Source organism: Cygnus atratus, chromosome 2 (assembly GCF_013377495.2).
Source record: "Cygnus atratus isolate AKBS03 ecotype Queensland, Australia chromosome 2, CAtr_DNAZoo_HiC_assembly, whole genome shotgun sequence".
NCBI lineage: Eukaryota > Metazoa > Chordata > Aves > Anseriformes > Anatidae > Cygnus > Cygnus atratus.
Window position 1 is genome coordinate 112,477,249 of NC_066363.1, and position 27,101 is coordinate 112,504,349.

Consider the following 27,101-nt stretch of genomic DNA (forward strand, 5'->3'; position numbering starts at 1 on the left):
CTCTTCAGAATAGCTATTTAATTTTGGTCTTGGATGTAGTCGAAGGACTGAACTGACCACTGGCAGCTCAGCCCTATCAGGAGTTCGGTGTTTGTTCAGGTGGCCTGTTAGCACAAGGAGCAAGTTGGTAGAAGTGGCTGCATCTTCTAGGGCTTCCCTGATGACTTTACTTTTAGAAGGACAGAGGGCCTGTCCACTGACACAAGAAAACAAAGCAGGACCTCACCTCCCTAAATAGAAGGGTCCTGCTGCCAGCTGAAAGGAAACACACACCAGCTGTGCAAATCTGTCCGTATAGTGCTGCCAGCAATTTTTTTCCCTCTCCAGCCCTCATGGTTGTCTGATGCCACACACTCCCTCTGCATGCCCGTTCCTAATTTGTCTCTTGTGCTTGAGGAGTGGAAAGCAAGCATCTTCTGTGCTTCCACGTGCTAGCTCCATCAGTGATGCTTAAGATTGCAACTCTGCAGTGGTCTTGTATGAACAATGTGGTGGGAGAGATGCTGCATGTGACCACTTCTTTTTGTGGCACGGTCATCAAGACTCTGGGTCTGTATGGTGGGCACCGAGGGGGCTGTTCTTCAGGGGTGCTGTTGGGACTGGGTTGTGTTGTGTTGTGAGCATTGCCCTCGGCTTCCCTGGCAGCCGCATGTTCTGTGGGGTGCCCCCCCGTGACCTTACTAACATGGACTCATTTAAGAGTATTGGCTTCCAAAGTTGTTTCACCTTAGAAATAAAGCGTGTCTTGCTGTAGTATTGCTTTGTCTCTCATTAAGCATAATAAATGAAAAATTACATTACCGGACGCTGTCTGTAATGGTGATAACGCTGCTATGGAATTAGAGCTTCGCTAAGTATGAAGAGCAAGAGGAAAGAGCCTGTGCTTTGTCCTCAATGCATGCTTTTGCTCGTAGGGCTTCCTTCATAAAGCAGTATCACTTCTGGTGTACGCTGGTACTTTAACACCTCGCAACTGATCTCCAAACTTTGCTTTATGAAGGTAGAACGGATTCACGCTATTCAAAGTCTCCACCAGGCAGCTGCCTTTCATGCTGTCAGCTGGACGTTGCATTGCGCTTTTTTACTCAAGTGTTGCTGCTTTTTATGCTGATGTCTCTCTGAACTTACTTAAGGGGGTTGAAGGAGCAGTCCCTTTTCTTTCTTCTTCAGGTTAGCAGCAAGAAGTAATAGAAACGCATAGATACGGTCTGTTTTTGTAGTACTTTTTCAGGGCTTTAGGTCCCTGTTGAAATTTCTAGGACCGTGCCCTTTGCCAGTACCAAGGATGTCCAGCTTTTGTAAATCTAGCAGCTAGAATGGCAAAGAGAAAAACAGCTTTACTGCCAACCCTTCCTTTCTGTTTCTGGTTGATCTAGTATCCTCGGTTACTTGACTTATTTCCCAGTTCCCACCTAGGCTATTGACTTGACATTGCCTATCTCTTCTTCTTTTGTCTGCCGCAGTAATCTTGAATGCTTACGTTTCCTCCTGTGCTGTTTCAGTTTCTTGTGTGCTGAAGATGAAGCATCATTCTCACTGGTGGTAGGGAGGATCTCTAGGTGCATGCCAGTATGGATGCTGGCAGATCCTGTGAGTAGTTCGCCCAAGCTGTTTGGTTGTTCAGTACTTACCTGAACATACAAATTGTGCTCTCAACGTTGTTTTTTTGACTTCCAGCCTATGGAAGCTGGATCTTTCAGAAAGATCAAGTTGTGTCTTGGTTAAAACCCCAGTAGAAGCAAATGTTAGTGCCTGTACTCATTCGTGACCAAGTGCTGTATGTGTGAGACTTGACCCTGTCCACAATCAGTGCCTGTATTCCTGTGGTTCTTTCATGTGCATACAAACTTGGAGAGATGGATCTTGTGTGTGCTTTTTTTCCCTCTCAAGAGTCGTTTGTTCTTTGTCTGGTTTTCGAACACCACCTTCAGCTCAGTTGTTCTGCATTTCTACCTCAATGCCAAGCCATGATGCTGTAAGCAGTAATAACTGGGGGAGCATATTTTCACTTCTTAATACAGAGTACCTATCGTCTTGTGAAGGTGTGATTCTTATGCTGATTGTGTTTACTGATAAATCTGGAATTAGATAACAGGAGGCAGCTGAAATAGAATAAATTCTGAAGTACGGTAAACGCCAATTATTTAAATATAAACTTGTTTACTTTATTTAGACAACTACTGTACAAGAACTCGTTAGACTTCCTGAAGTTAGAGTAAAAGGCTTAAGAGAAAAAGTTTCCTCAACCATTTAAACTCATTGTATTGGCTTTTTGCCCCTAACCAGCTGGGATTCAATCTGAAGATGTTGATAAATTTGTGCTTTTGGTAAAGTCTTTCTACTACTTGTGATCAAGAATTTTGCAAAGGATGTATCAGAAGCTGCAGCCCACGTTCTGCTTGCTAGGAGGCTTAGGGCATGAAGCCTTTGGAGATACTGCAATTTTATTGGTTTCGTGCATTTTAATGGCTGTCCCCAAAGAAGAAGAATCTGTCTTTATAGGCTGTGCCTGTAGGTCTGTGTTGTGATGACACCCTGCTGTCTGGTTTTGCTTCTTTTAACAACCTCTTTAAACGAAACTATCGACCCTCTTCCTTTTTACCCTTTAGCAGTGTACCACTGTTTTTGTATAGAGGCTCTGCTCAGCGTAGGTGCTGCTGGTTAGCACTTCGTGTGCCCTCTGACTGGTATGTTCAAGTGTACTTTTGTTTAACACTTTGAAGCTCAGCATCTCAATTTACAATTGACCTTGCAGCTCCAAAAATGCATTAGTAACTTCATAGGGTGTATTCCTCATGACAGGAGAAGAATTTATTGCAGGACTTTTAGCTGTTTCTTTTTTTTATTATTTTATTTTTCTTTAATCTAGATGTATGTGATACCTACTCTTTTGAACTTGTTGGCAGGCAGACACAATATTCAACTGGCAGTCTGTTAAACAAGGCCTAGAGAGGAAAGTCTCTTAGTGTAACAGATTGCGTAGTATTCAGTGAAAATTTTCTGATATAGCTATAAATAGAGAGTAGGGGTGAAATGTCTGTTAGAGCTTGCTGAATGAGATGGAGCATTATGCTCGCCACCAGTTGCTAAGATTTTGTTTCTTGGCATTCAAGTCAACAGAAGTGATGGTTGATTTTTTTTCTTTTTTTTTTTTTTGAGCATGCTGTTTGTTATAAACTGAAAGCTAGACATGCATGCCTGCCCTGCAGCACTTCTGGCTGAATGAACATGTTGATACTATTTACTCCTCTGTATATTTAGCTCTTCTCACTCTTGATATTGGATATTCCACTTGCAGGTAGTCCAACAACCGTCAGGAGCCATTGTAAAGCAAGTATCCACACTCCCACAGCCCTCAACGCTGACTCTCCAGACATCTGCAGAGAAGAGGATGCCGCTGAATACGCTTGTTCAAACCAACCAGTTTCCTGCAGGTATGGTGGAACCTCTGTAATGGAGAAGGGAGAGGACTGCTGAGGTGCAGAAATCAGTACAGGCTGTTGGTAGATTGTAGGAAGGTGGCTGTCTGTCAAGAGAAAAAACATTTCGGTATGATAGATTGTAAATCTTTACTGGGTGTTTGTAGTACAGATGTCATGTCACTTCTTCCTTCAACAGGTCCAGGTTGATGCATATTGTAAGTTTGTATCAGCCAGCCAGTTCTCACTAAAACCTTCTGCTGATCAGCACAGAGGAGGGTATATGGAACATGTAGAATGTAGTACTCTAGAGTGTCTGGTTTTCAATTGGACCTAATTAGTTGTTACTGAGTCTGCAGTAGCCTTTGTTAGACACATGAACTGATTAAACAGTTGCCTGAGCATTTTGCTTTCTATTATGGCATGTTCTTTGTTTTGTTTTAGGTTCCATTCTGAAACAAGTTACCCTGCCAGGAAATAAAATTCTGTCGCTTCAAGCATCTCCTGTTCAGAAAACTAAAATAAAGAGAATGGAACAACATCCTTCAGGTAAAAATGAACAATATCGTTTCCTGTTGGAAGGAACAAAAGAAACAGCGCGTGTAGAGGTGGGAACAGAGCCCAGAGAAAAGCAGCTTTCTTTAGAGACTTAGGGTTGGTGTATAGTATGAATTGGCAAGGGGGATCTAAAAACTGTGACCTCATAGCAGATCTTAATTATTCTTAGTATAGGAAAACTGTCCTGATGAGTTAGGGTTTTCATCATGTTATTTTACACGAATGTAATTATACAAACAGTGTGCATCAATATGTATCAGTTTTTCACTTGTGGAGGAGGCATATTGATCTTGATCCTGTGAATACTATTAACTAATGTAAAGTTACCTTGTATTAAAAGCTCTCCACAAGATTAAATCAGATATAACATCTGCTTTTAACAGACAGCCAGATAGCATTGAGCTGTAATTTGGGCTGGCTGGTAACCCGTTTAAAGCTGTGTGCTGTATTACAATATCTTTTATTAGCTCTTCTTACAAGCTCGGTTCTGTATGTAGAGGTGAAAGTCTTTGACTACATCTCTAATTGTGGCTTCTGGCATATTCTCTAGGCCTTCAGATTAGAAGAATACTTATAGCTTTTAGTTCTGATTCACTTTTCAAAAGGAGAAATGATTTCTGTAGCTCTAAAATCTGATGTTGGGGTGGAAGTGCAAACTGTCGTAAGTGTGCGTTATTGGCCTTAAGACCTTAAGGCAAACTTGAAGTTAGTCTTCCAGGGGTAAAAGCAGATATGATACCTATTTCTTGTCGACCAATTGACTTCTAATCTTTTGAAAGCTACAGCTTGGTGTACACAGATACAGACACCTGTTGTTATTTATAGTAACATACAGTGCATACAAAATACTTAAAACATTGGTTGTCAGAAATGGAAAGAAAAAGTTGATGTTAAAACAATTGCTCTGTTTAGCTCCCTCAAACTCTTATGAAATGTGCTTCAGAATAAAAGTTGGGATGTAATTTTGTGTAGTGATGTTTGGGGGGAAAAATACACATCCCTTTAAAAACAAACAAGCCAAGCTACTTTATAAAATATCATCATTAAAAAAAAAAAACCACGTCCCTAGAAACAAGATTTTACTGTGCTCTTCCAGTCAGAATATATCAACTGCCTTAGATGAAAAAGTTTGACTTGAGCTTCTTGATGTTCTTTCCTTGACTTAAGTTTTTAGAGAGTTATTTAGGAAAAACTCTGCTTCTACAGTGTGATCCAAAATATATTTCTGTTCCTAATTTTGGACTATGAATTTCAAAGTAGCTCAAGTCCATGAGAATTCAGATGTGAAATCTCTAGCTTACCTAACGTTTTTTTAGTAAGTCTCTAGTCTCTGAAGAATTTCTTTGGATACATTCCTGATGCTACCACTTACCAGTGTGACCAAAGAGGTCTAGCTCCACATAGCGTTATTCTGGCCCGGGCAATAGACGTTCCCCAGTAAACTGTGAAGTGTTTTGCTCTCTTCTGTCCCAACTTTTAACATTCCCACCAAAGCTATTCTTTGTGACCTATGATCCATCAACTAGCTGATCATGTTTGAGGCAGAGAACACTATGGCTCCCTTGCAGGTTTTGTGATGAGATTTGTTATGGGCAGAGAGCATGTCTTTGTAACTGATGTGATTTTGTGTCCACGTACAACTATGGCCTCTCACTGCAATGTGTCGTCAGTCCTGAATCCCTTTGCCATTGTGTGCGTAAGTTAGGTTAGGATTTGGGAATATAATACTTGCAAACTCTACTTAATAAATGCAATTTGACCTTGTATGCTCTTTAATGTTGGTGGTTTTTTTTTGGTGTTGCTAGAAATAAGTAACAGGAAAAAGGGTGATTTTCTTGTTCCAGTTAAAAAGAATCCTCTCTGAAATGGGAACAGCTAAGTTTGTGCATTGCTGGCACTCTGTTGTCCTAAGACATGCACTGTAAAGGGCAGTCTGCTTTAAAAGCATCAAGAGTTTTATAAATGGCTTTACATACCTCTGTAAAGTGTATGCCAGAGCACCCTGGAAAAAGTAAGACACACATTTGCATCTTAAAATACTTACGTATTACTTACAATACTTAAGACTTACGTCTATTCTGTTTAATACTTTTTTTTCAAAAGTGTGTACAACTGATTTTTGCATTTAATCTGGGAGGTGCCAGAAATCTTGACTACTAGACAAGCAGGAGTGAGACAGCAGCGCAGAACATCTGGGCAGCTGTGCTTCCTGCCCTGTGGTGCTCATGAGCGGAGTTCTGGTGGCTCACACTCTGCTGGAATTGTTCTGTCCCGTGTCATTGTTCGTGACAATGCACGGAGTTTTGGGTTAAGCATACCGTTGTAGTTTTATCACTTTTGCTTTTGATTAAAATGGAATAAACAGAAGATGGGTTGAGAAGAAAACATGTGCATTGTTCAGACACCAGAGGGTGCCACAGACTCGCTTTTCAGCCACTGCAGCCAAATTCCTAGATACGAGGCACATCTGTATTGCTTGGGCTTCTTTTTCCAGTTGAATATTCAATTTGCATGTCAAATCTGACCCCGTACAGCGTAACATAGAGAACTGTGCATTCTGTTTTTCCCTTTGTACTGACAACTTCAATTGCTGGAGACCTGTAACAGCTAGGAGAGTGTTTGTTTCTTGTTGGCTTCTGGGTGTGATATGATCAGATGCAAAAAGTATTAATGGATGTAGTGCAAAAGAGGGACTTTGTGGAGGCTTTGCTGAAAATGAAAGCAAGTCTGCATCCAGCCAAAACACCTGGAATATATTTAATTTATCACTTGAATAAAATGATTTTAATAGCTTACTCTACATACATAATGCGATACTTACAATGCTTGAGATTTGTTCAAGTAGTATGGACAAAATAATAGTAAAGAGTGCAAACTTCACGTCTTCTGAAAGTTATGTTAATCTCTAGTAAGCACTACTGCTAAAGAAATTTAGGGATAGGTTCTTTGGGCTAAGTAAAATAAGTGCAGCAGTGTTTACCCATGTGCAAATTAATCTTTCATCAAGGCTAGTGAGTTGGTGACTTAATGCTGTCTTATGTCCAGCAGTGAAGAAGTTGGAATTGGTCTTCTAAACCAGTACAGGCAGAGACGTGTGCTTACGTATAAGTTCTTATGTGTGCACTCACGTGAGAGACTGTGATTGGAAAGATGAAAGAAAATAGTAGCTCGACAAAGGATGGTTTTAGAGTACGGCTATACTCTTGGAATTGTTCAGTTGCTAGTTTTGTAGAGGTAGATGGTGGGGAAACTGTTCTGACAGTGGTGGCTTTAGCTTTAAGTTGTAAGGGTGATCGTACAACGGTCCTGACAATCCTGGGATTTAGTGCTTTTCTTAACGTGATAAATCTGGGGCAAAAGCGTACTCAGGAAGCGATGTCTAGTCAGACGTAATGAATGAAGCTAGTTTGGGTCTCCTTCTCCCCTAAACAAATTATATAGAAGCTGCCTGGTATGAGAGTACACAAATGAAAGGCAGGAGGGGTAGGGAGAGGCTGGATTCCTTTCCTAGCCAGACTCCTTTTCAAAATGTTATGGGACCTAAGTCTTGCACCATGGAAACCTACTGAAGTCTGAAGGAGAAAATCCATCTATAGCTTGAGGAGGAGAGAGGAAAACAAACAAACAAAAACAACAAAAACCACAATGCTTTCTTGTCTTTTGAGCATCACTCAAGCCCAAGCCATTTTCCAAGAAGTCAGGAAACAGCCTCCAAGAGATCCCGTTTAACCTGAGAATGGGAAGTTTCTGACCTGCCCCTCATTCAAGAGTTATTTAGGTCACACAGTGATTCCTGCAGTTGAACCTTGCCAGAGAACACCTTTACAAAGACTTTTTTTTTTTAATCCAGATCAAAATACTTTCAGATTGAGTGCTTCCACTTGTCTGTACTAATACTGCAGACTTCTATTATGGATCGGTCCTAAACCCTTGAAGCCAACAGTAGGACCTTTTGTCACTTTACAAGCAAAAAGGCTTTCTCTTGGTGATCTAAGCTTTTCTGAAAATAACTCACTGTTTCATTACAGAACTCCTCCAAAAACTTCCCATACAAGTTTTATTAAGTATTCTAACTTAAATGATGTTAAAAAATAAATAAATAAAAGAAGCTGAGACACACGAACTATTTGCTCAACATGAACTTTGCAATGGTGGTAGCTAGCTGTTACTGTTAGTCCAAACTATGCCAGACTTGGATTTTTGAGCATGTAGTCCAAAGCTGCCACAACAGAATCTAGCTCGTGAAGGAATGTCGACCTCTGCCACTGTTCTGCAGAAGCACAGCATCTTCCCTGTTACGTACAGGAGTATTGTACGACACGACTGATTCAAAGAGCAGGGTCTGGGTTGGTTGTAGTGTACAGACAAGAAATATTTGCCTTTTTTTTTAAGGGAACTCACTGAAAGAAAAGTTAGTCACGTTTCTTCTAATATGCTTCTGCTGTAAACTTCAGTTCATAGGATGATAGGCATTGTTAGAAAATAGACTTGGTTATGGTTTAATGAGGCAATATTCAACTTTGTTCTACACTTGGTTCTGCCCAGTGAATTGGATTTTTAGAACAGTATTCAGTTTACTTGTGACTTTAACTTTGTGACTCCAACAGTAACTTTGACTTTGTTGTCTTCTGAATACTACTGCTAATAAATTCCCCTGCTAGAAGATCAGTGGTGGAGGTGGGGAGGCTTGTGGGGATTTTTAACCCAGGTTTACCTCAGCCCATTGTTTCCAAGATTATTCAAAAGTTTCTTGTAAAGAATTTGCATACCTCGCAACTGAGGCATTGATTAAGCTAATGTTTGAGGTACTTGAGAGAATTGTGAAAGCTTTTTAGGACTTGTCTTTCCCTGTCCACTCCCATACCACAAATGTATTGTGTAGAGGTAGCCTCCAAAATATGTGAACATGGCTGTTTGATGATAGAAGAGGTTTGTCTTTGTATGCGTTCTGAATGAAGCATAAAATAATTTTCTCTTTGGTAGAGATGAAGATGACATAAATGATGTGACTTCTATGGCTGGGGTCAACCTGAGTGAGGAGAGCGCGTGCATTCTGGCAACAAATTCTGAACTCATTGGTACAGTGATCCGCTCTTGTGCAGATGAACCTTTTCTCTCTTCAGAAGCACTTCAAAAGAAGATCTTGAACATCGGTGAGAACAAAACGTGTAACTACTGTGTACAGATATAGAGTTGTATTCTTGCATCTTTCATCAGCCAGCCTCTGATCTTTGAAGAAGGAGCTGGTACTCCAAGATCTGCTATCGCCATTCATGTGTTCCTACCAAACTATACCGAGTTTTTACTTCCCCTTCTAGTCAAGAAATACACTTTAAATTTTTACGTGGAAGTAGTCTGAAGCCCAGTAGCGGAAAAAGAAGCTGGTGCCACTTCTACGTGTAATAATTCTATGAAGTGAGCAACTTGACTACTTTTACACTTATTGGAACACACAAAAAAACAAGAGATGTTAATTTTGAACACTGAAGTGTGCTTTTCTATTCCCACAGCTCCTAGTTGGGTATATTAAATTCACTTTTTTAACAGCTTTTGCATTCCTCAGGCTGTTTGGGTATATGTACTCTATTGCCCAATGTTGCACATCCTGCCCATGTGGTTAGAAAGAAATGTTGTACTGCCAATATGCACACGGCAGACTTTTGTTTATGAATCCCTATGTGGAAGAATCTTCCATTGATTTTATACAAAAGAGATGTTAAGGTTATCTGTCTGTGTCAGTGAATACTACCATGGAATGTATGTTGAATGCATGTTGAATGCCTGAGCCTAAAATGTAATAGGAAGGTGGGTTTTTTGTATGTGTTGCTTCAGCCATTAGTTTCTGAGCAAAATTATAACTGTTGCTTGGCAAGGTGTGTTATGTCTGAGCAGGGAGTGTGCGTTGGTACAGCATCACGTTGCCATCTACAGCAAACTGGGTGGGTGTCGCTCAACGCTCTGCTCATGTTTACTCAGTGGTGCACTGCCATACTGCAACAGTGAGCTCACAGCTGAGCATTCAAGAAAGCCCACTGTTCACGTGTGCAGCCCTAATTCTGGTGCAGTGGTCCGATCGCAAAGTCCTCCCATTTCTACATGCAACTTGGTCCTAGTCCAAGGAAAGCAGCTAGCTTGTGAGGAGTTGCAAATGCAACCTGCTCCCTCTGTACACCCCACACTAGTTAGCCTGATAGATGTGCCATCTGGGCCGTGCAGGAGCATGGTTCAGTGGGGTCAGTGCCCCCTCACTAGTTGAAAGGGGAAAAGACATGTTGGACCTGGTCCTTAGAAGCTTATTTCAAAGTTTGGTAGATGGTCAACCCAATCGCCCATGGGAGACAGGTATAAGGAAAAAACGAACTCTTAAAAAGTGGAAGGAGAAAGTACTTCTGGAATAGCTGTTTTGTGGTGTTTGGACAATTTATTTAAAGATGGAAAATACAGGCATAGCTCTTTTAAGGCTTGCATGATAGCTGTTCCACATTTATGACGTGAGTTGTTATTATTGAAAAACTGTTTTGATGGCAAGGAGACAAATACTGTCAGGGAGTGCACCAATTTAGAAAACAAATGCTTCTGTTCCTGAATGGAGAGCCCTCTTCTGTTCAATAATTGTGTGTGGAAGGGTGGTCTTGAGGTTTGGGGAGGCTTAATTTTGTTCTTAAAGTGGTGTTTCAAGTTTCAGGTATCCTGATTGTCTAGTGGTGAATTACAGAGGAAGCATTGAAAGATGCTTGAGCAAAATGAGCTTTGCATTCAGCTAAAGTACAGCCTAATATTTACCAGCTGAGATCAAGCAGAGAGAACATTTTGATTTTATCTGGAAAAACATTGTAGATTTTCCCTGTCTGGTGAGATTGCTGCGCCAACTAAAAATGTATAATAAAGGCAAATGAACTAGGTGATTAGTTTTTTACAGTGTACTGTTTATCCATTCTTAACACTTGACTTGGCAATAAATACCAAAATGGATTTTGAATGCATGCTATGCATTGCATCATAAAATCTTACAGCCACTGTAAATGCAGTGAGGGGCAAGGAAAAGAGCTTTTGATGGGTGCTGCGTATAAAGTGTGTGGAACAGCTCCCTGCCTCGCCCATAAGGGAGAAGTCAGCACTGTCCAGGTATCCTGGTGGAGCTGTGTTGAGTGACCGACCATGTCAAGCACAGGAACACTTCTCCATCAGCAGCCTGCAGGAAGGTTGTGAAGGTGACACCTCGCTCTAGGACCTGTCCAGCAGCAGGGAGGGCAGTGGCAGCCAGAGAACGGGTTGGAGGCGATAGCTTGATGACCCCGATGGGATCAGATTGGTATTTTCTAAGTTGCCACCTTGGATCAGTCTGCCATGTGCCCGGTTGGTCGAGGTAGGCGAGAGGAGGGCTGAGTCTTGCACACCCGGAGAGCGCTGCGAAAAATATCCCTATTCATTGAATAAATGTCATGAGTTGTTAACAAGCACGGTGTCAAGCAGGGCAAAATGTAATTCTCTATTTTTTTAATTACTGAAATTAACGGAATATGGCACTAATTTCTACAGCTACCACTTCTCCCCATCCCCGAACACGAAGCTTGATTTGTGTTCTTATTAACTTTGTCCTATAAATGACCTTGCAAGGAGAGTGATTCTAGAGGCTAAGTGAAACAATGTCTATATTTTCTGAAGCTCCGGGCTAAGTTTTATTAATGTAATGTCTAAGATCTTTGAAGTTGTGACTTTACCAGGAAAATCATAATCTCCAAACCTTTATTCATAATGGGTATGACTTCCAGGGGGAACAGAATACCTGCTGTGCTAATTATTTCAATTATCAGCTACTACTAAAACACGTAATGGATTTTCTCTGCTTCCACAGGTAAAAGGCATGACATTATGGAACTTAACTCTGATGTTGTGAACTTGATCTCCCATGCTACACAGGAGAGATTACGAGGGCTCCTAGAAAAACTAACTGTAATTGCTCAGCACAGAGTATCAACCCACAAGGTAAAAGGAAATCATTAAGCAAGTTTTTGCACCAAAGTTTTCCTGCTTTACAGCCTTGAAGCTAAACCTCTTCCAAGCATAGGTACATCATACACGATATGTGCATTTTCAGTATCTACCTAAGGCTGATTTTGTTTTAACTGTCTATAGCCTCTAACTATGCCTTACGCTTTCTATTCGACTTGTTAGATAAGCACTCTTAAAACCCCACATAAGAGTAAATGCATTTCTCTTGTTGCATAGAAATGGTGGTTGCCATAGAAAATCTCTCTTACATAGTAACGTAAAATTGGTAACCACCAATGTAAATTGGTAAACAGCAACAAAGCTATTGGTGGTGGTTGGGTTGTTCCAGGGGCTTGTATTTGCTTTATGCATTTACTGTGGGTGGAACTGCAGTATTTTCTCCATTAAAGGCCTTGAGAAACTGAATTGAGCAGTTTAATTTTATAGTGCTTCATGTGAATGGTGAAGGCAGAGACCCCTTTGATCGTAGTCTCCAGAATTTTTGTCCCACCAATGCTACTTAACTCCCTCCCTGTGGTATTAGCTTAACTCAGTGTAAACTAGATCAGGTGTTAGTGAGCCTAGTTTCCTTAAGAGGTTTGTGTGGTACAAATGGGAAGCAGTAACTTAATAGTGGCCAAAGAAGTGCATTGAGGCTTTTTTTGTCTGCCTAAATTAACATATGAGTCCTTATTTTCAGTATAAAACTGTATTAGGAAAAAAAAAAATGCAAGTTATAAATCAGTCAGCTTTGATTTTTTGTGATGTTTAACAGGAACTTTGCTCTTGTTATATTAAAGTAAATATAAACAACCAATGGGGTAGGAGTTATTTTTGAACAGAACACTTTTTATAGGCTTCTAAACAGAGAAGAAGCAATATTAAAGAGCAGGACCTATTTAGAAACTTCCAAGTATTTATAGCGATGTTTAGAGCAGCTGGAGTATGCTGTTCTTTGCCAGAAGAGTTTAAAGAAAAATGCAGAAGTGTACAATTTTTAGGAGAAGTCTTTAGAAATCTGTATGTGTTCTGCGTTGTTTCCAAAGTGGGAGGTCTGTTAAAGTTTGTGAACAGAAGTGAGGTGGAAGCTGAAGTCTTGAGGGACCGGTAGGACTTAATGTCTTGCAAACACCGGAGGTGGCAAGGGGGTGTTTTTGGACAGTGTGCTTGGTGTGGCTATGGCTGACTTTCCTCGTTGAACTAAAACAATGGGAAAACTGATAGGTTTTGGTCTGTTTGAGTTGCCAGAAGCCAAGATAAGATTGTAAGGCTGCAATAAGCTTATTTGCTTTTTCTTTCCTCAAAAAGAGAGGAGAAAGCGGTACTGGACATAATAATCTTAGAGGCACAGGTACCCTTTTTTAGCAGGAAGATGTATTACACTATGGGGGAGTGTCCTAGAAGATGACATGGATGAACAGTTCCACATGAATAACGTTGCAAAGTATGCCAACAGGTTTTCAGGAACTTACCTTCATGAACAGGATTTGGGAAACCTACCTTCAAGAACAGAACACTTAAGTTTTTTAGCCCTCTGCTATGTATTTGTATGTTCCTGTAGTCCATCTCCCCCAGTGTTTGCCATGCTCTCTTTCACCTCTTGGCTATCAATAGGTACCAGTGTGTGATGTGGACTCCTGTGTTGGAGAATTATCCAGAGACTTTCCAAGAGGATTGGTTAGTTGCCCTGCAAGGCTTTTCATGGGGCTGTCTTCATTACAGAAAGATAGCAGTATGACAAGTGTTGTGCAACTGAAGTAGCTATTGTTAAGGTAGAAGTTGGTGTAAACAGCCAGTAATTCCTAGGCTATTACTCAGAAAACTTCCCAGTTTGTTCAGCTGCTGCCTAGAAGCTTCCATCTGATGGCTGGCCCTTCGGAGACTGGCAGGGTAAAAGCTTCATATCATAGCTTACTGCCACGTACACTTCCCCCTTTTGCCCTTTTTCGGTAAATAAATAAATATATATGTGCACACACATGTATGTATGTAATTAGAAGCTACTATATTAATTAGGATAGAACTGTTATGATGGCCTTTCTATCCAAAGCAGGGAACAGACTTTCAAATTACTGTAAGCTGCTGTCTGTGCTGCAGCTCCTAATTGCAGTGCCTGTATAGAGGATGAAGACGATCAGCTAGCTGGTTCAGTTGCTTCTCTCCTATAATCTGGAGACTTGTGACATCATGTGATAGTCAAGACCTGAATTAGCCTTGACACTTACACAGTACAGCGATAAAAATGTTTTTGTTGTGGTTTGGCTCAGCAGAGCGTGAGATGACTGTTATATGCTCCTGTGTTTGGAGGCTTGAACTCATGTCTTTGGGAGTCCTGTGCTGTGTTGTCAACAGGGCTCAATGGCAATGTTTTCCTAGTGTGCAGTAGCAATAAAGCATGGCAGCCCTGCGCTGTACTCTCAGTATTGGCGGTATGATGTGGCAGCTCCATTGGTTTAAGGGGTAAACTCTCATGTAGCTAAGGGGTAAATGCTCCTAGATGTGAAAACCAGCAGTCTCCCCGTTCTTTTCTTCCTCCCCTTGTCCCCCTGCCCACTCCCTCCCCAAAGCCATCAATCAAACCGTAGAGTGCAGAAGTAACTCATTAGAGGTTAAGAGACTTCTGTTTGTAACTTGGTTCAGGAATTGACTGTAGAAAGCCAAAGCTCGGTAGGTTCCCACGTAGTAGCTTAGCCTCTGTACCATCTTGTGTCGATGCTATGTCCTCAGCAAGGCTTTTCAACATGACTAAAATTGTTGAGCTCTTGTAGAAGAACTGTTCCGTATGGGATTCTTCCAGTTTCTTTCTTGATGGACTGAAGTGGAGTGCAGTTCCCACATCTGTGTTATTTTTTTCTGTGCCCCATGGCATACGATACATTTTTGGTGCTAAGCTGCAAATGCCTTAGATTTTCAGATTCACTTACAAGTACATGACAATCTAGGAAGGAACCTGTAAGTCATGGACAAGGCATACAGCTTCTTTTTGAAAATGTTGCCAGGTGTTCTCACAAAAACCATACCTGGGAATGTTTTGTCTCAATGCTGTGTGTTTCAAATGTGTGCGAACCTAAGGTAAATATCCTGGGACAAGTTGGCAGCACTTTAGAGCACATCTGTGGAGAAGCCTCAAATATATTCATTTCTCTTGAAGAAAAAGGTGTGGAGGAATGAATTTTGTAAGTCCATACAGATGCACTGATGCGCTGTTGTATGAAAGGAATAGCTTGTTTCAGGATAGTGGGAAAACTTTATTTCACTTATGGTGAACTCCAGTTTAAATTTAGCTCTGTTAAAGTAAAAGCAACTTCTGAACTGTCGGATATGCAAGCTCAGCTTTGGCACATACAAATCTAACCATGCTTACTATTAGGGTTACCTGCATTACCTATCACTAACTGTATAACTTCAGTTTTTGTGGTGATTGTGCTATTGTATCTGGGGATCGTCTGGCCTTATGTGAAGAAATTAAGCTGTTATGTGAACAAAAACTGAATACAGCTTGCTTCCTCATACTCAATGGTAATGAGTTATGCACAGGCACACAACACAGTACTTTCTGTCTGAGCAATTACAGTGCTAAAAGATCACAGAGAACAAGTTAGCTGAGTAGGTAGGACAAAATATAACTGCAGATGTTCTTAGGAGACCTGAAATCAGGTATCTTAAACACTTGTTAATGAGTGGGAATAGTGTAAAGAATGCTCCTTTCTCTTGTCCCATACAAGTTTGGGACAAGAAACGTTGGGGTGCTTCTGTTTGGGCAACTTGCTTTGCTAATTGGCATAGGGTCTTTGATTTGATTTTAAAAATGTATTTATCTAACTCTGACTTTCAGCATTCTAGAGAAGCACTTCTAAACTTTGAAAAATAATCTTCTGGTAATACAGCTTTCTTCTTTGTCCTGTTAAAAGGATTGCAGCATGGCGGTGGATTATAAACCGCTGCTCCAAAACAAATTGTACTGGTGTGCTGAGGCTGACTCACGAAGTAATGTATGTTTTGTGGGGAGCAGTAAAAAGTCAAGAGCAGTAACAAAAGAGGAGGCAAAAGGCTTGTCAGACTTTTGCAGAACCACAGACTCTTCTTGGGAAGGACAAAGTCTCCTTAGTTGCAACACATGGTGTGGTCTGAGCCACAATTGGTGATACGTGACAATGTGGTGGCTCACTGAAAAGACCGAACTTCATACAAGAAGAGGGATTGATTTCGTGCCTTGGTTGCGTTGTGAGAATTCAGCTTGGAAAACAGCAGTACCCCACAACAGGACTTTTACTTTCCTTCCAGCTTTTAAAAGTATATGACTGGTGTGGGAAGAAGAGTCCGAGTATACTGTGTTTGAAAACTAAACATTTGGAAATTGAATTCATTGATCGTTCACGTATGTAAAATACACTCTTGCCTAAAATATGATTGTAAAACGTGTTGTGCTTGTTCCAGAATAATTGCACGTCAGGGTTGTTTCATCGAAGTGTGAGACTGGGGTAGTGTAGAAGGAAGAAGGGTTGCTGAAAATGTGTAGTGTGTTTGGCTGGTAAAAGCCTAAAGGTAAACTTCTCAGGAAAAGAGAAGTTGATGAAGTAACAGAGGCAGAAGACTGATGTGCATTTGAAAGAGTGGTTCAAATAGGTGGCACAGATGTGCCTCTTCTGGAATGGGCTCCCTGTCTTGTTTTGTCTGGTGCTGTTTGACCAATTTATGGCTTCAGTAGCCTGTGTGGAAGAGCAGAAGCAGTAAAAACTAGATTTTCATTGCCAGCTGACAACACTTGAGACCTTTCCTTTTGCCATCTTAGTGTTCCTATCTAGACAAACTAAGATTACACCTCACTCAGACTTTCCAGAGAGGGCGATGATGATAAGAAAAACAAACTACTGATTGCTGCTTTTTTCAATCTAAACTAAAATGATTGCAGGCTTGTTTCAATGCATACATGTCCAGTTAGTGTTGGAACCAGTTGCTAATATTCTCTGGCCCAGCTTTGAACAGAGCGTTGGACCTTTCAAAATATACCACTCTGACTTGAGAACGTATGCTGATGCAGAATAATGTATTCCTGCAGCTACAGTAAACCATATGTAATTAATCACCTCACTTTACTTACCCCAAGATTTATTATTACTAGTTCTGTTCCCCACCAGGTGAGGCTTATTTCAAATTCTGGATTAAATGTCAGAAACTTTTAAATTTTGAATCTTTTATTTGAATCTTATCTTTATCCTTTTTTCTTAAAGGAGAAAGTATATGATGGTCTACTTTTTTTTGCTCCTCCTAATAACCCATCTAGAAGACAGTCTTGTATGTATGTTTACTGGGTATGGAATTGCTATTTATAATAGCTTTTAGTAAAGGCTGCAATTCTAATGTTGTTATAACCAATAGACAGTAGAACTAGATCTTGATAATGGCACTTGTTCCATAACCTCTTACTAGTCACAGATCCAAAGAAGCATGCTCCAGTGGGGAGGAGATATGTGAACGGCTACCTACCACCTGAAGTCATTCTAAAACAGCCTACATTTTTCAGCTTTGAAAAAACAATATTTTTCTTTTCAGACTGTTTCCATTTGTCACCGCTAGTAGCGTATAAAAAAACTGGTTGTCTATAACAACATTCTCTTTCCAGGGGAGCGATAAGTACATCGTATCTAGTGATACCAGAGCACAGCTGAGATTTCTCGAAAAGCTTGATCACCTGGAAAAGCAGAGAAAGGACGAAGAAGAACGTGAAATGTTACTACGAGCAGCCAAGGTAAGAACACCATTTCCTGCTTTCCAAGGAGGTAGTGTTGTCCTTCAGATTGGTGAACATCTGTAGGTTTCTCCAGTTTCTGCTTTAGATGCAATAACCATTAACCTTGGAATTGGAGATCTTTAATGTCTTTAATGTTTGGGACAGCTCAGGCTGTACAGAAAAAGGATTTTAGCTTTTTACCTTCTAAAGATCACAGGACTTCTTTTAGATAAGTGGTAGGGGAAAATCTCAATCTTCTTTCAAGATTATTCCTACTGGTCAAAATGAAATAAGTATTTACATAGCCGTAAACTTCATTTCTGGCTCAATTTTTGGTTCCAAAACTGTTGTGTATTTCTCTATAGCTGTGCGTGGCACTGTTAGAAAATACGGATTCACTATACTTGTTCAGGCTGGTGTCTGGTGAGATCCACTGCTCTGCCAGGTGTATTTCTTTTCTGTAGTCAGATCAGAGTGTTTACCTTCAAGCCTGGTACCCTTGCATCTAAGAATCCCTGCTCAAGACACTGCTAGTACAGAATAAGTATCCTTCCTCGTTGCCTCCCCTCAAGAACAGAAGAGTAAAAAAAACAGCTCAGAAGCTGTTGCAGCATCAGATGGGACTTGATCCTTTCCTGTTTGTTGTTGTTTTGTTTTAAGCTGGATTCTGGAGCCCCTTGGGTGGAAGTGTAATCTAGACTCGAAAGAATCGAGTTGTACTTGCACAAGTACGACTCCTTTTCTTTCCTGCACTTCCTGTCCTTTTTAAGTGTCTGCTGCTGACATGAACAGCATCATGCCTAGACTGGACCTGACTGACAGCGTTAGCATCATTTTCAGCTTAATCTTGCTTCGGGCGAGAGCAGAGGCAGCCGGCCCAGATGAGGGAGGAGGGGGGGGTTGTGTGTGTGGAGGGGGAGGGGAGCCAGTCTGGACGGAGGCATTCACCCCTGGAGCGAAATCTTTCAATCACAAGAGAAAATTGTCATGTATTAAATATTTAACGGATGCAGCGGTGTTTGGATGCTGGTAATTTCTGTTCAATCTTTTTCCTCTTCCTTTGGTAGAGCCGTTCCAATAAAGAAGATCCCGAGCATCTGCGTTTGAAGCAGAAAGCAAAAGAGGTAGGACTTTCAAGTTACCATGCTTGCCTTTGTGTGTTGAGAGAAGGTTGGCAGCCCTGTCCTGGCAATTAGGTCAGGGTTTATTTTGCTGTTGCATACCATTTGCAGAGGCCTTGGGGAAGGACAGGAACTGCTACAGGCAAGGGCAGTGCTTCAAATGAGGTCAATGAGTTATGAGCTCTCTTTTTAACATTTTATTTTCATAGTTTTAGTCCTGTCTAGAAATGCCTCTTTGTAAACTTCCAGCAGTACACTTGGTAGGAATATAATGTGGGATTAGAAAAAAAAAAAAAAAGAAACTTTGAGATTTAGCATCTGGGACTGTACAATAGGCTACATTTTTCCAGGGTAATTGTTCGTTTTGTAAATCTGATACTGCTTATAATTCTTTGGCTGGGAGGCGGTACTGGGATTTAGTTTTAAATGGAAAATGCCTCTGGCTTTTAATTTTCTGGGCCCAGCAGTTTTCTGTTCTGGAATGGAGCCCTTGTTTCACACAGTTCATGTTTAGCTGCAGGGGTTTTAGTTTATAGCTTAGACTGGTTAAGCTTTTACTCCCAGAGGCCTCTGCATAGCAACTGTAGAAATCAACAAATAAGTTCATTTATGTCTGCAACCTTCTCTCAGTAGCTGACTTTTTACATTTCCCAATATCCATTTCCTGACTTTTCTAGCCTGAGAGAAAAAAGCTCCACTAATTGGAGCTTATTTTAATTGAGCCTTAATATTGGATCTCACTGGAGTTGCCCCCAGAGCTACTGGGAACAGAATGAAATGAAAGTACCTAAGGTTGAAGATGTGTGTGCGTGTGTATGTGTGTGTGAAATTTTTCACTTGACCTACAGATTCTTTTCCCTGCTGAATAAATCATCAAGCCTGTTCACATTTCTGATTAAGGATCTGACAGCAGACGATAATAAAGACAATTGAGGTGTGAGACGTGTGATACAGAGCTGAAGAAATTGGTTTCTATAGTTACTTGACTGATTTCATGCACTTTTTAAGGATCTTTGTGCTAAATGAGAGTGATTTTCTGAGCAACCTTCTTCCTTAACTGTGCCTCTTGAACTATGAAATTTGTTGCTGCTTAACATTGCTGCACTTGGCTCCTAGGTGCCAGCAGCAGCAGCAGGTTATTTATGAATGCTTTAAAGGCCCTTATTGTTTGGATTAATGTAGGAGCTGAGGCAAAACAAATGGAAATCCAGTAAAATAGTATTAAAATCAATGCTCTGGATTTATACCAAAGTAGAAGAAATTTGTAAAATAAGAGGAGAGAAAGAACTTGCTTTACTATCTGTCTTTTAATTCCTTTTTCCTCCTTACAACTCTCTCTTCATGCTTCCAATCTGTGAGTACAGAAGTTGCCTTAAAGCCCTTTCCAGGTTGCCTCTAGTGCCACCAGGATCAACAATCAGTGGGTAAATGCTGATTTGTCTTGTCTTGTAGGTGGCTTTACCTCTGCATCACCTGACTGTTTCTAGAGTTTTTTTTCTTTTTAATAAAACACTGCAAATCTGCATTTAAGCCATTCATTTTTGCAGCTTCTTTTCTATTTTCTTCTCAACAATAACGTACAGGGTCTTGAAAAGTGTTCTGTGATGTAGATATTTAGAATAGAAGAAAAGTGGGTGTGCGTTTTGGTTTGGTTTTGGACTGATTTGTGCTGCTAATGAGATCTCTCTTTAAAAGTAGCTTATAGGTAAACAAAAAAGGAGCCAACAGCGTGGAGAAGGCTGATTGAGTTTAGTGCCCAGTGTTGTTTTAAGTTCTCTAGTTTGCATCCTTTCATACACCTTATCTTGTGCCAGGTTGACACAGCTTTCATCACATTTGTCCTGCATTGTTATCTGTGCTGTGCTGTTCACAGAGTGGTGATCTCCAACTGCTTCATCAAAAGAGAAGGAGGCCAATATTCCTCTTTGGACAGTGCGGATCTTTGTGTCGGTATTGCCTTGTCCTCTTCTTTCCTGACCATGAGGCAGGCAAAACCTCACCAGATCCCACATGCAGGACACCCATCTTCCGTGCCATGGGTGCTCCCTTCTGTCTGTTTCAACGTTGAGTTGCAATGAGCCCAAATGCAGCCGGTCAGTCTTGATACTTCGTTGATGGTTTGTAGGTAAATGATCAGCTCACATTTGCATAAAAAACGCAAGCATGAGTAGAACTGGAATAAGATCGAAATAAAAACAACAAGTTTGCTGAGGCTGAAACAGGTAACTCAAAAGTGCAGTGCATACTGGGATGAATACCTGAAAAGGCTCACCATTGTCTAGTTTTACTGGTCAAGCTGTGAGTGTAGCCTGCTCCTAAGAAACCAAAGGTGGGAATTTTGATTCCTCTGTCAGCTAGAATTGGATCCCTTCTAGGCCATGCTGGTCAAGTATCCACTGAAAAGCCTAATCGGATTGTTCCCTTGCATTCCTTAAAGAATGAATATGGGTCTTTCTTCCTCAAAGCTGTCTTCGCTATGTTGATGGTAACCTGCTGGGAGGAGGGAGAGGGTGTGGGGTAATGGCATTGGACATCCTGAGTGTGTTCTAAAGCAATGTTTCCCAGGGCATACATCATGACAACGAATACTTTTAAATCCAGGATGTGCTGTCATCCAGTAGCCATAGGCAAGTTCTTGAAAGTGCTGGAAGTGCATCCAGAGACATGGCAGTGGATTCTTTTATCCGACAGGCTGTACATAATTGCTGTGACCTTTTTGTCTCTTTTCACGTGACCTATTACCTCATACTTCCCCCGTGATAAGTCAGTTTTCCCTCTATTCTTAGTCTCTGTAGCTTGCTATGAATTAAGTCTGTACTTACTTCCCCCTTTCACCTGTTTCAGCGAATTTTAATACCTACGGAAAGTGCACATTCCTTCTGAGACAGCTGCTGGGCTTGCCCGAAGCTGCTCCTTTATCCACTCAAGAATTTTGTCCTTGCTCACCTCATAGGCCAGCTCTTTGTGTAACAGCATTCCCAAAGCCTGGGTAAATTGCCGCTGCTTTTCATTCAGCCTTATCTGCCACTTCAGACTGAGAGGATACAGTCCTTGCTCTGTTGTCCCTCATGCTTGTACTTTTAAAATTTATTTTCCTAGGTGCTTTCTGTTATGTCCTGCTCTACTTTCAACTATACTTCTAGTTATAAACAAATGTTAAGCTGATATAATAATTCTTCTAGCTATATTTGAAAAAAAGAAAATTATCGAACAGGCATACATCTTGTTACTCTGCAGAGTAGTCCTACAAATAAGAAAGGGCTATGATCTAAGAATCTGTGTGTTATGAGCCTTCCAGAATTTTAAGAATGGAAATCCTGTAAAATGTTAGATTATTAAATGAACTGAAAAGTGAAACAAATCCCTATTTATGTGGCCTTCATCCTGGTATTTTGAAGAAGGATAAGATAAGAGCAGTTGGGGTACCGTGAGGATGATATTTTAAATCCAACTGGCTGGCTTGCTAAAGATAGCAACTATCTTTATCTTTGAAAAACAAAAGCCCCCCAACACTCCACTAAGCATGTTCTTTGGTTTTCAAATAGCCTTTTGGCAGTTTCCCTGAGAGACTGTAATGGACATGTAACCAGCTGAAAGTATATGGCCTTGGATTAGAAACGCTAGCAGAACCAGTGTTATCACTAAAAACATGACAAAAATATGATAATGGAGAGCCAGAGTTCTGTACTGAGAAGAAGTGGTGGGTGGAGTGCACGCTGAGATGGAGAATCCTGCACGTGGAAGATGTCTTAAGCACTCTCTGGTTTTGAGACCCTGAGAATGGGAGAACACAGTACTACAGCAGCTGAAAATCATTCAAGATATTGTGGGTTTGCAAGAGCTGTGATTGGTTTTAAAGTAATGTCTTGCAAGGGCTGGACGCAGTCCTGTTGTGATAATGCAGGTCTGCTGTAAGTGATGGAGCACTTTTCTCAAAAGTGATAGTATCTGAAATGATGAAAACTACTGGATATATTGCTTTGACGTGGTGCTGTAGCCTTTTTCTTGGCTTCATAACAGAAGTAGCCTAGGCTGTGTCTAAAAACATGCATGAAGAGATCTTGATGCTGGACATTAGATACCCAGGAACTTCTCTGGGCCTCCAAGTAAGGCAAGCTGATGGGACTGCACAGGCTAAAGCATGCTCTAGTTTATCTAGAGTATGCAAAAATGTATCTGTAATTGTTAAAAAGTTGGTAAAAGGAAATATGCACCCCAAACCTCAGAAATCCTTACAAGAATGGGCAAAATTAAGAATCATGAAGTTGCTGCACCCTGGATTTTTTCTTAAGTTGTGTGGCTACCTAGCTATTTATATACTAGAAAATGTCAAGTGTCAATTGAAGGAAAAATAAAACAAAAACAACCTTTTTTTTTTTCCCAAGTGGTAGATTGCTGCATGTCTATGCTGCTAAAATTTTCCATTATTCTCCAAAATGTCTTACTGACATCTTATTGCAGCCTCTAGTTATAAATAGATAAGGCACCTGGTTTGGGGATGGGGAGGCAGCCACTGTATGGCCTGTTTTGCCACTGAAGCATCTGTGGGGAATATTAACCCGAAATAAATCTACAGTATTACGTACAACTCTATAAGTTAGGCTGCATTTCAACTCAGCGCGTGCTATTCTGCCTTTCCAGTTTTAAATCTAAATTACAACAGAGGGAAAAGTCACTGGAAACTAATCGTATGGCTAATTAAAACAGTTTGAAAGGAAGCAATTGCAAGAAGAGAAATTGCATTATAGTCAAGAGGAGAGGATGGTAAATGTTTAAATATGCAGCCTTCAAATGTCAGTTTTCCTCAGAGAATGCCCCCCATATGAGAACTCCGCGATGCAGCGGCACTCAACCTGTAGGGCAGAAAACTTCCTATGGCAAAGGTAGAGGCTGGAGGCAGTGGTGCTCATTGAGCTTTATGAGAACCAGTGTGAGAGGCTCAGAACTGAAAACAGATTTTTAAGGTTTATTTTTAATTTTCATCACAAGTTCCTTAAGATGCTTAAAGGGAACGCAGAAAAAAATGGAGTGCTTTCTTCAGAAGACAACGAAGGGGGAAGGAAAATTTCAGAACATTAGATGGAGGATGCAGTGAAACTTAGTTGAAAAAGGTGGCTGGAAAAAAGAATGGATAAAAAGAAGAGAACTCAGTGCTCTAAGTGGCCCCGCTTTAAAGAACTAAATGTTAAGTTACCTTTTAAAACATATAATAAAGGGCTGTAGTAAATACCCATGTTCAGATTCCCTTTTCGTGGATGCAAGCTGGTAAAAAGAAAATGTTGACATTTGGTGACAGGTGCTCTGATTTATCTGTAATATTTTAATATTCTCAAATTTATTGTTTTATTTCTTTATTGTGGAAGCTGGGAGAACTGGCGGCTTCTACTTCTTTTGTATGCCTACAGTTCTTGCTTTATTCCCCCTGCAAGTCTTATACAAATTCTTGTTCATCTACTTCAGTGCTTTTATTACTCCTGATGTACTTATTGCTGGATAGCACACAACCCTTAGGCATACATTAACTTGTCTTCAGCCTTCCCTGCTTTCCTTTCCTGCCAGTTCTTCTGTTACTTTAAATATTTTATTTAATCTGTCCCATACTCTGTCAGCCTACAATATCATATGTGGAGACATCCCCATCCCTACTTTCTTTTCTTGATATTAAACCCAGAATCATATACGTATGCTTTTTAGTCTCTACCTTTATATAATTTATACCCAAATTCACAGTTGTAGTGTTTAGCTTTCTATCTGTCTTACAAGCATTTCTTGTGAGCTTGTTTCCATCCATATGGCTCTATTGATTTATTGCTTTGCTAAGACTGTTTCTTTTTCCTAAACAAAACTTCCTAGCACTTAAATCTGAGAAGTACATGAAAGAAATATGTCTCGAGGTTTTTCCTAGTACTTTGTGTATTGGAACTCTTGCAGATGTGGGCAGCGGTCTGAATTTCTTCAGATGCATCTGATCTGCCATCACGCTGGACAACTGCCATCTATTTGGCTTTTCTTTAACCTCAGACACATTATTGATCCATGAACCCTGACTAATAGTGATGCTTAATTTCTTGTCTCTAGCTTTAGAAAAACCTTTTCCGGTAAAACTCTTCTTGGAGAGAGTCTAGTGAAAAGGCAGAGTGTAAAGGTTTCATGCACTGTCTTCTGTGAAAATTATGCCAGTCCTGTTCTGCTTTGTGTATTTATGCCTAATCACGAGGGCTTTTCTTACCCTTTTTCTCCCGCTTGATATTGTAGTCACCTGCTGCTCCACACTTCATGGGCTAGTTAGTGTGAATGAGTTGACTATTTGTAGTAGAGCGTGCTTTTTCCCTTCTTCTGTTGTGTTCAAGGCATTCTTCCTTGCAGAGTTTAGGGAAAAGCTTGCTAAATTTTCATGACTTCACTTGGAAGCTCTGATTCTGTGAACAATCACATATCATGTACTTCCTAACTGAGGAAGCTTAAAAGCAACGTGCAGTATCACTTTAAAAAGTCTCAACATCTCATAGCTGAAGCGCTTCTTGTTTTCTTATGCAACTTGAAATTTAATTTTTAGTATTAAAATGCCACCAAAAATGCCATTGATGTAATAGTAGAAATATATTATGCATATCTTCTGAAATGTGGAACACGAGGCATCGAAAGTGAGATACAATTTCTGTGAGCAGAAAAGGAAATGTTTTTCTCAGTAGAGGATCGAGTGAAGAACGGAGAGGTCAATTTAAAAACCTTTCATTTTGTGTGATTACAGCCATGCTGCAAATGCCATTTCACTATAAGGGAGGACTTTCAAACATACCTTACTCCTTGATTTATGCTGCAGGTCAGATTAACTAAAATGGTTATTGTGTCACCCTAGAGATTCCTGCTTGCTGCAAGACCAGACTTTAAACCCTATTTTTATTATTAAAAAGGCCAGCAGCAACAAAGACTATTTTACAAGTTCTGAGACGTTTTCATAGCAATTTGATCTTTATACACAGGTTTTTAGAACTCTTTGTACTGTGATTCTTTGTGTATGTAAAAATCAGAAAGGGGGAGCAAGAGCAGGAGCATTCATTTGCCTCTTGCCTGTAGCCTGTCTGCTCTTCGTGCTATTCCCAAGGAATGAATTTGGGGCAGAACATGCGCTCGACTTCTGTGTCATGGTGGAACAACAGCATCTGTCAGGAGATGAACGGGGAAGCCTGCTAGTTTGCGGGTCAATGTATGACAGGTTTGCCCTGCTCCTCTTGAATTGCCGTTAAACACTTCTGTCTTGAAGGAAAAAAAAAAAAAATCTGTTTTCAAGGTATATACCTGAGTGTGATAGTTTTTATTTATATCCTATTTTAGTCAGATACTGATATTAAAAAAACAAAAGCAGCCCCTAGAAGGGAAACAATGCTAGATACAACTTCTCTGCTTCATATTTCAATGCAGCTTATATGCTACTTTTAATGTCTTTCACTTGTTGCAGTGATCTTTCTGCCCTAACTTGTGTGCTACAAAAATACCTGTTAAAAACCGATTTGACTCAACGTAGTTGCCTCTTACTCTTTCCTAATCTTGTTTAGGAAAATCCAACAGTAGCAAGCCAACCAGTATCCCCCAGGTGTCCCTTGATATTATCTTCTTCTTATCCCCTGTACTTTAACTGCTCACGTGATGTTTGGACACTTCATACCGTGCTTTTTAGTGGAACAAAACTTGTTGAAAAAATGATTTTGCTGGCTTCAGCAGTGTAATTTGGATGACTGCCTATGTGTCTTAATGGGGATCTGTTGAGTCCATTATGGAGATTGAGTGTTTAAATTCATTTGTCTTAATTATATTTTCAGAAAATCCCCGAGATGTCTAGAATGCAACAAGATTGATTTTTCTTTTTTTCTTTTCCTCTGAAGCCTTGTTCAGATTCTGACTGATTTGAAAAAAAATTGACTGTTTACGAGGTGGAAAACTTACTGGGAAGAGCAGCTTCCCAGTAAGAGCAGATACAACAATGCAGCTATAGCTATGATGTGTGTTTCCAGCATCATTTTGGGAATCGTGTGGTCAAAGATGCATCAATTCTGCTTCTAGAAAATGCATCTTTTTCATATCTCCCAGCAAGCATCATCCTGCCCTCCGTGGGGCTGGATTTTCTTCCAACACTGCTCTCCAGTAGCAGCGCTTGTCCCCTCAAGGAGTTCATGTCGACTGCATGCTTTCTCAGCTGGAATTGTGTAGGGCAAGAGAGTGCTCATGCCTGGGCACTAGCCGGTCTTCAGCCAGTGTTCTCAGACACATTTTCTGACTTGG

General features: G+C 40.5%; 1 protein-coding gene across 1 annotated transcript in view; it reads left to right on the top strand.

The window, feature by feature from the left end:
• TAF4B (TATA-box binding protein associated factor 4b) overlaps positions 1-27,101 on the top strand; it is a 70,541-nt gene that overhangs the window by 28,295 nt on the left and 15,145 nt on the right. Inside the window, 7 exon segments of the mRNA XM_035564008.2 lie at positions 3,299-3,434; positions 3,864-3,938; positions 3,941-3,968; positions 8,961-9,130; positions 11,833-11,963; positions 17,593-17,718; positions 18,768-18,824. Of these exon segments, the coding sequence (XP_035419901.1) occupies positions 3,299-3,434; positions 3,864-3,938; positions 3,941-3,968; positions 8,961-9,130; positions 11,833-11,963; positions 17,593-17,718; positions 18,768-18,824 (723 nt within the window).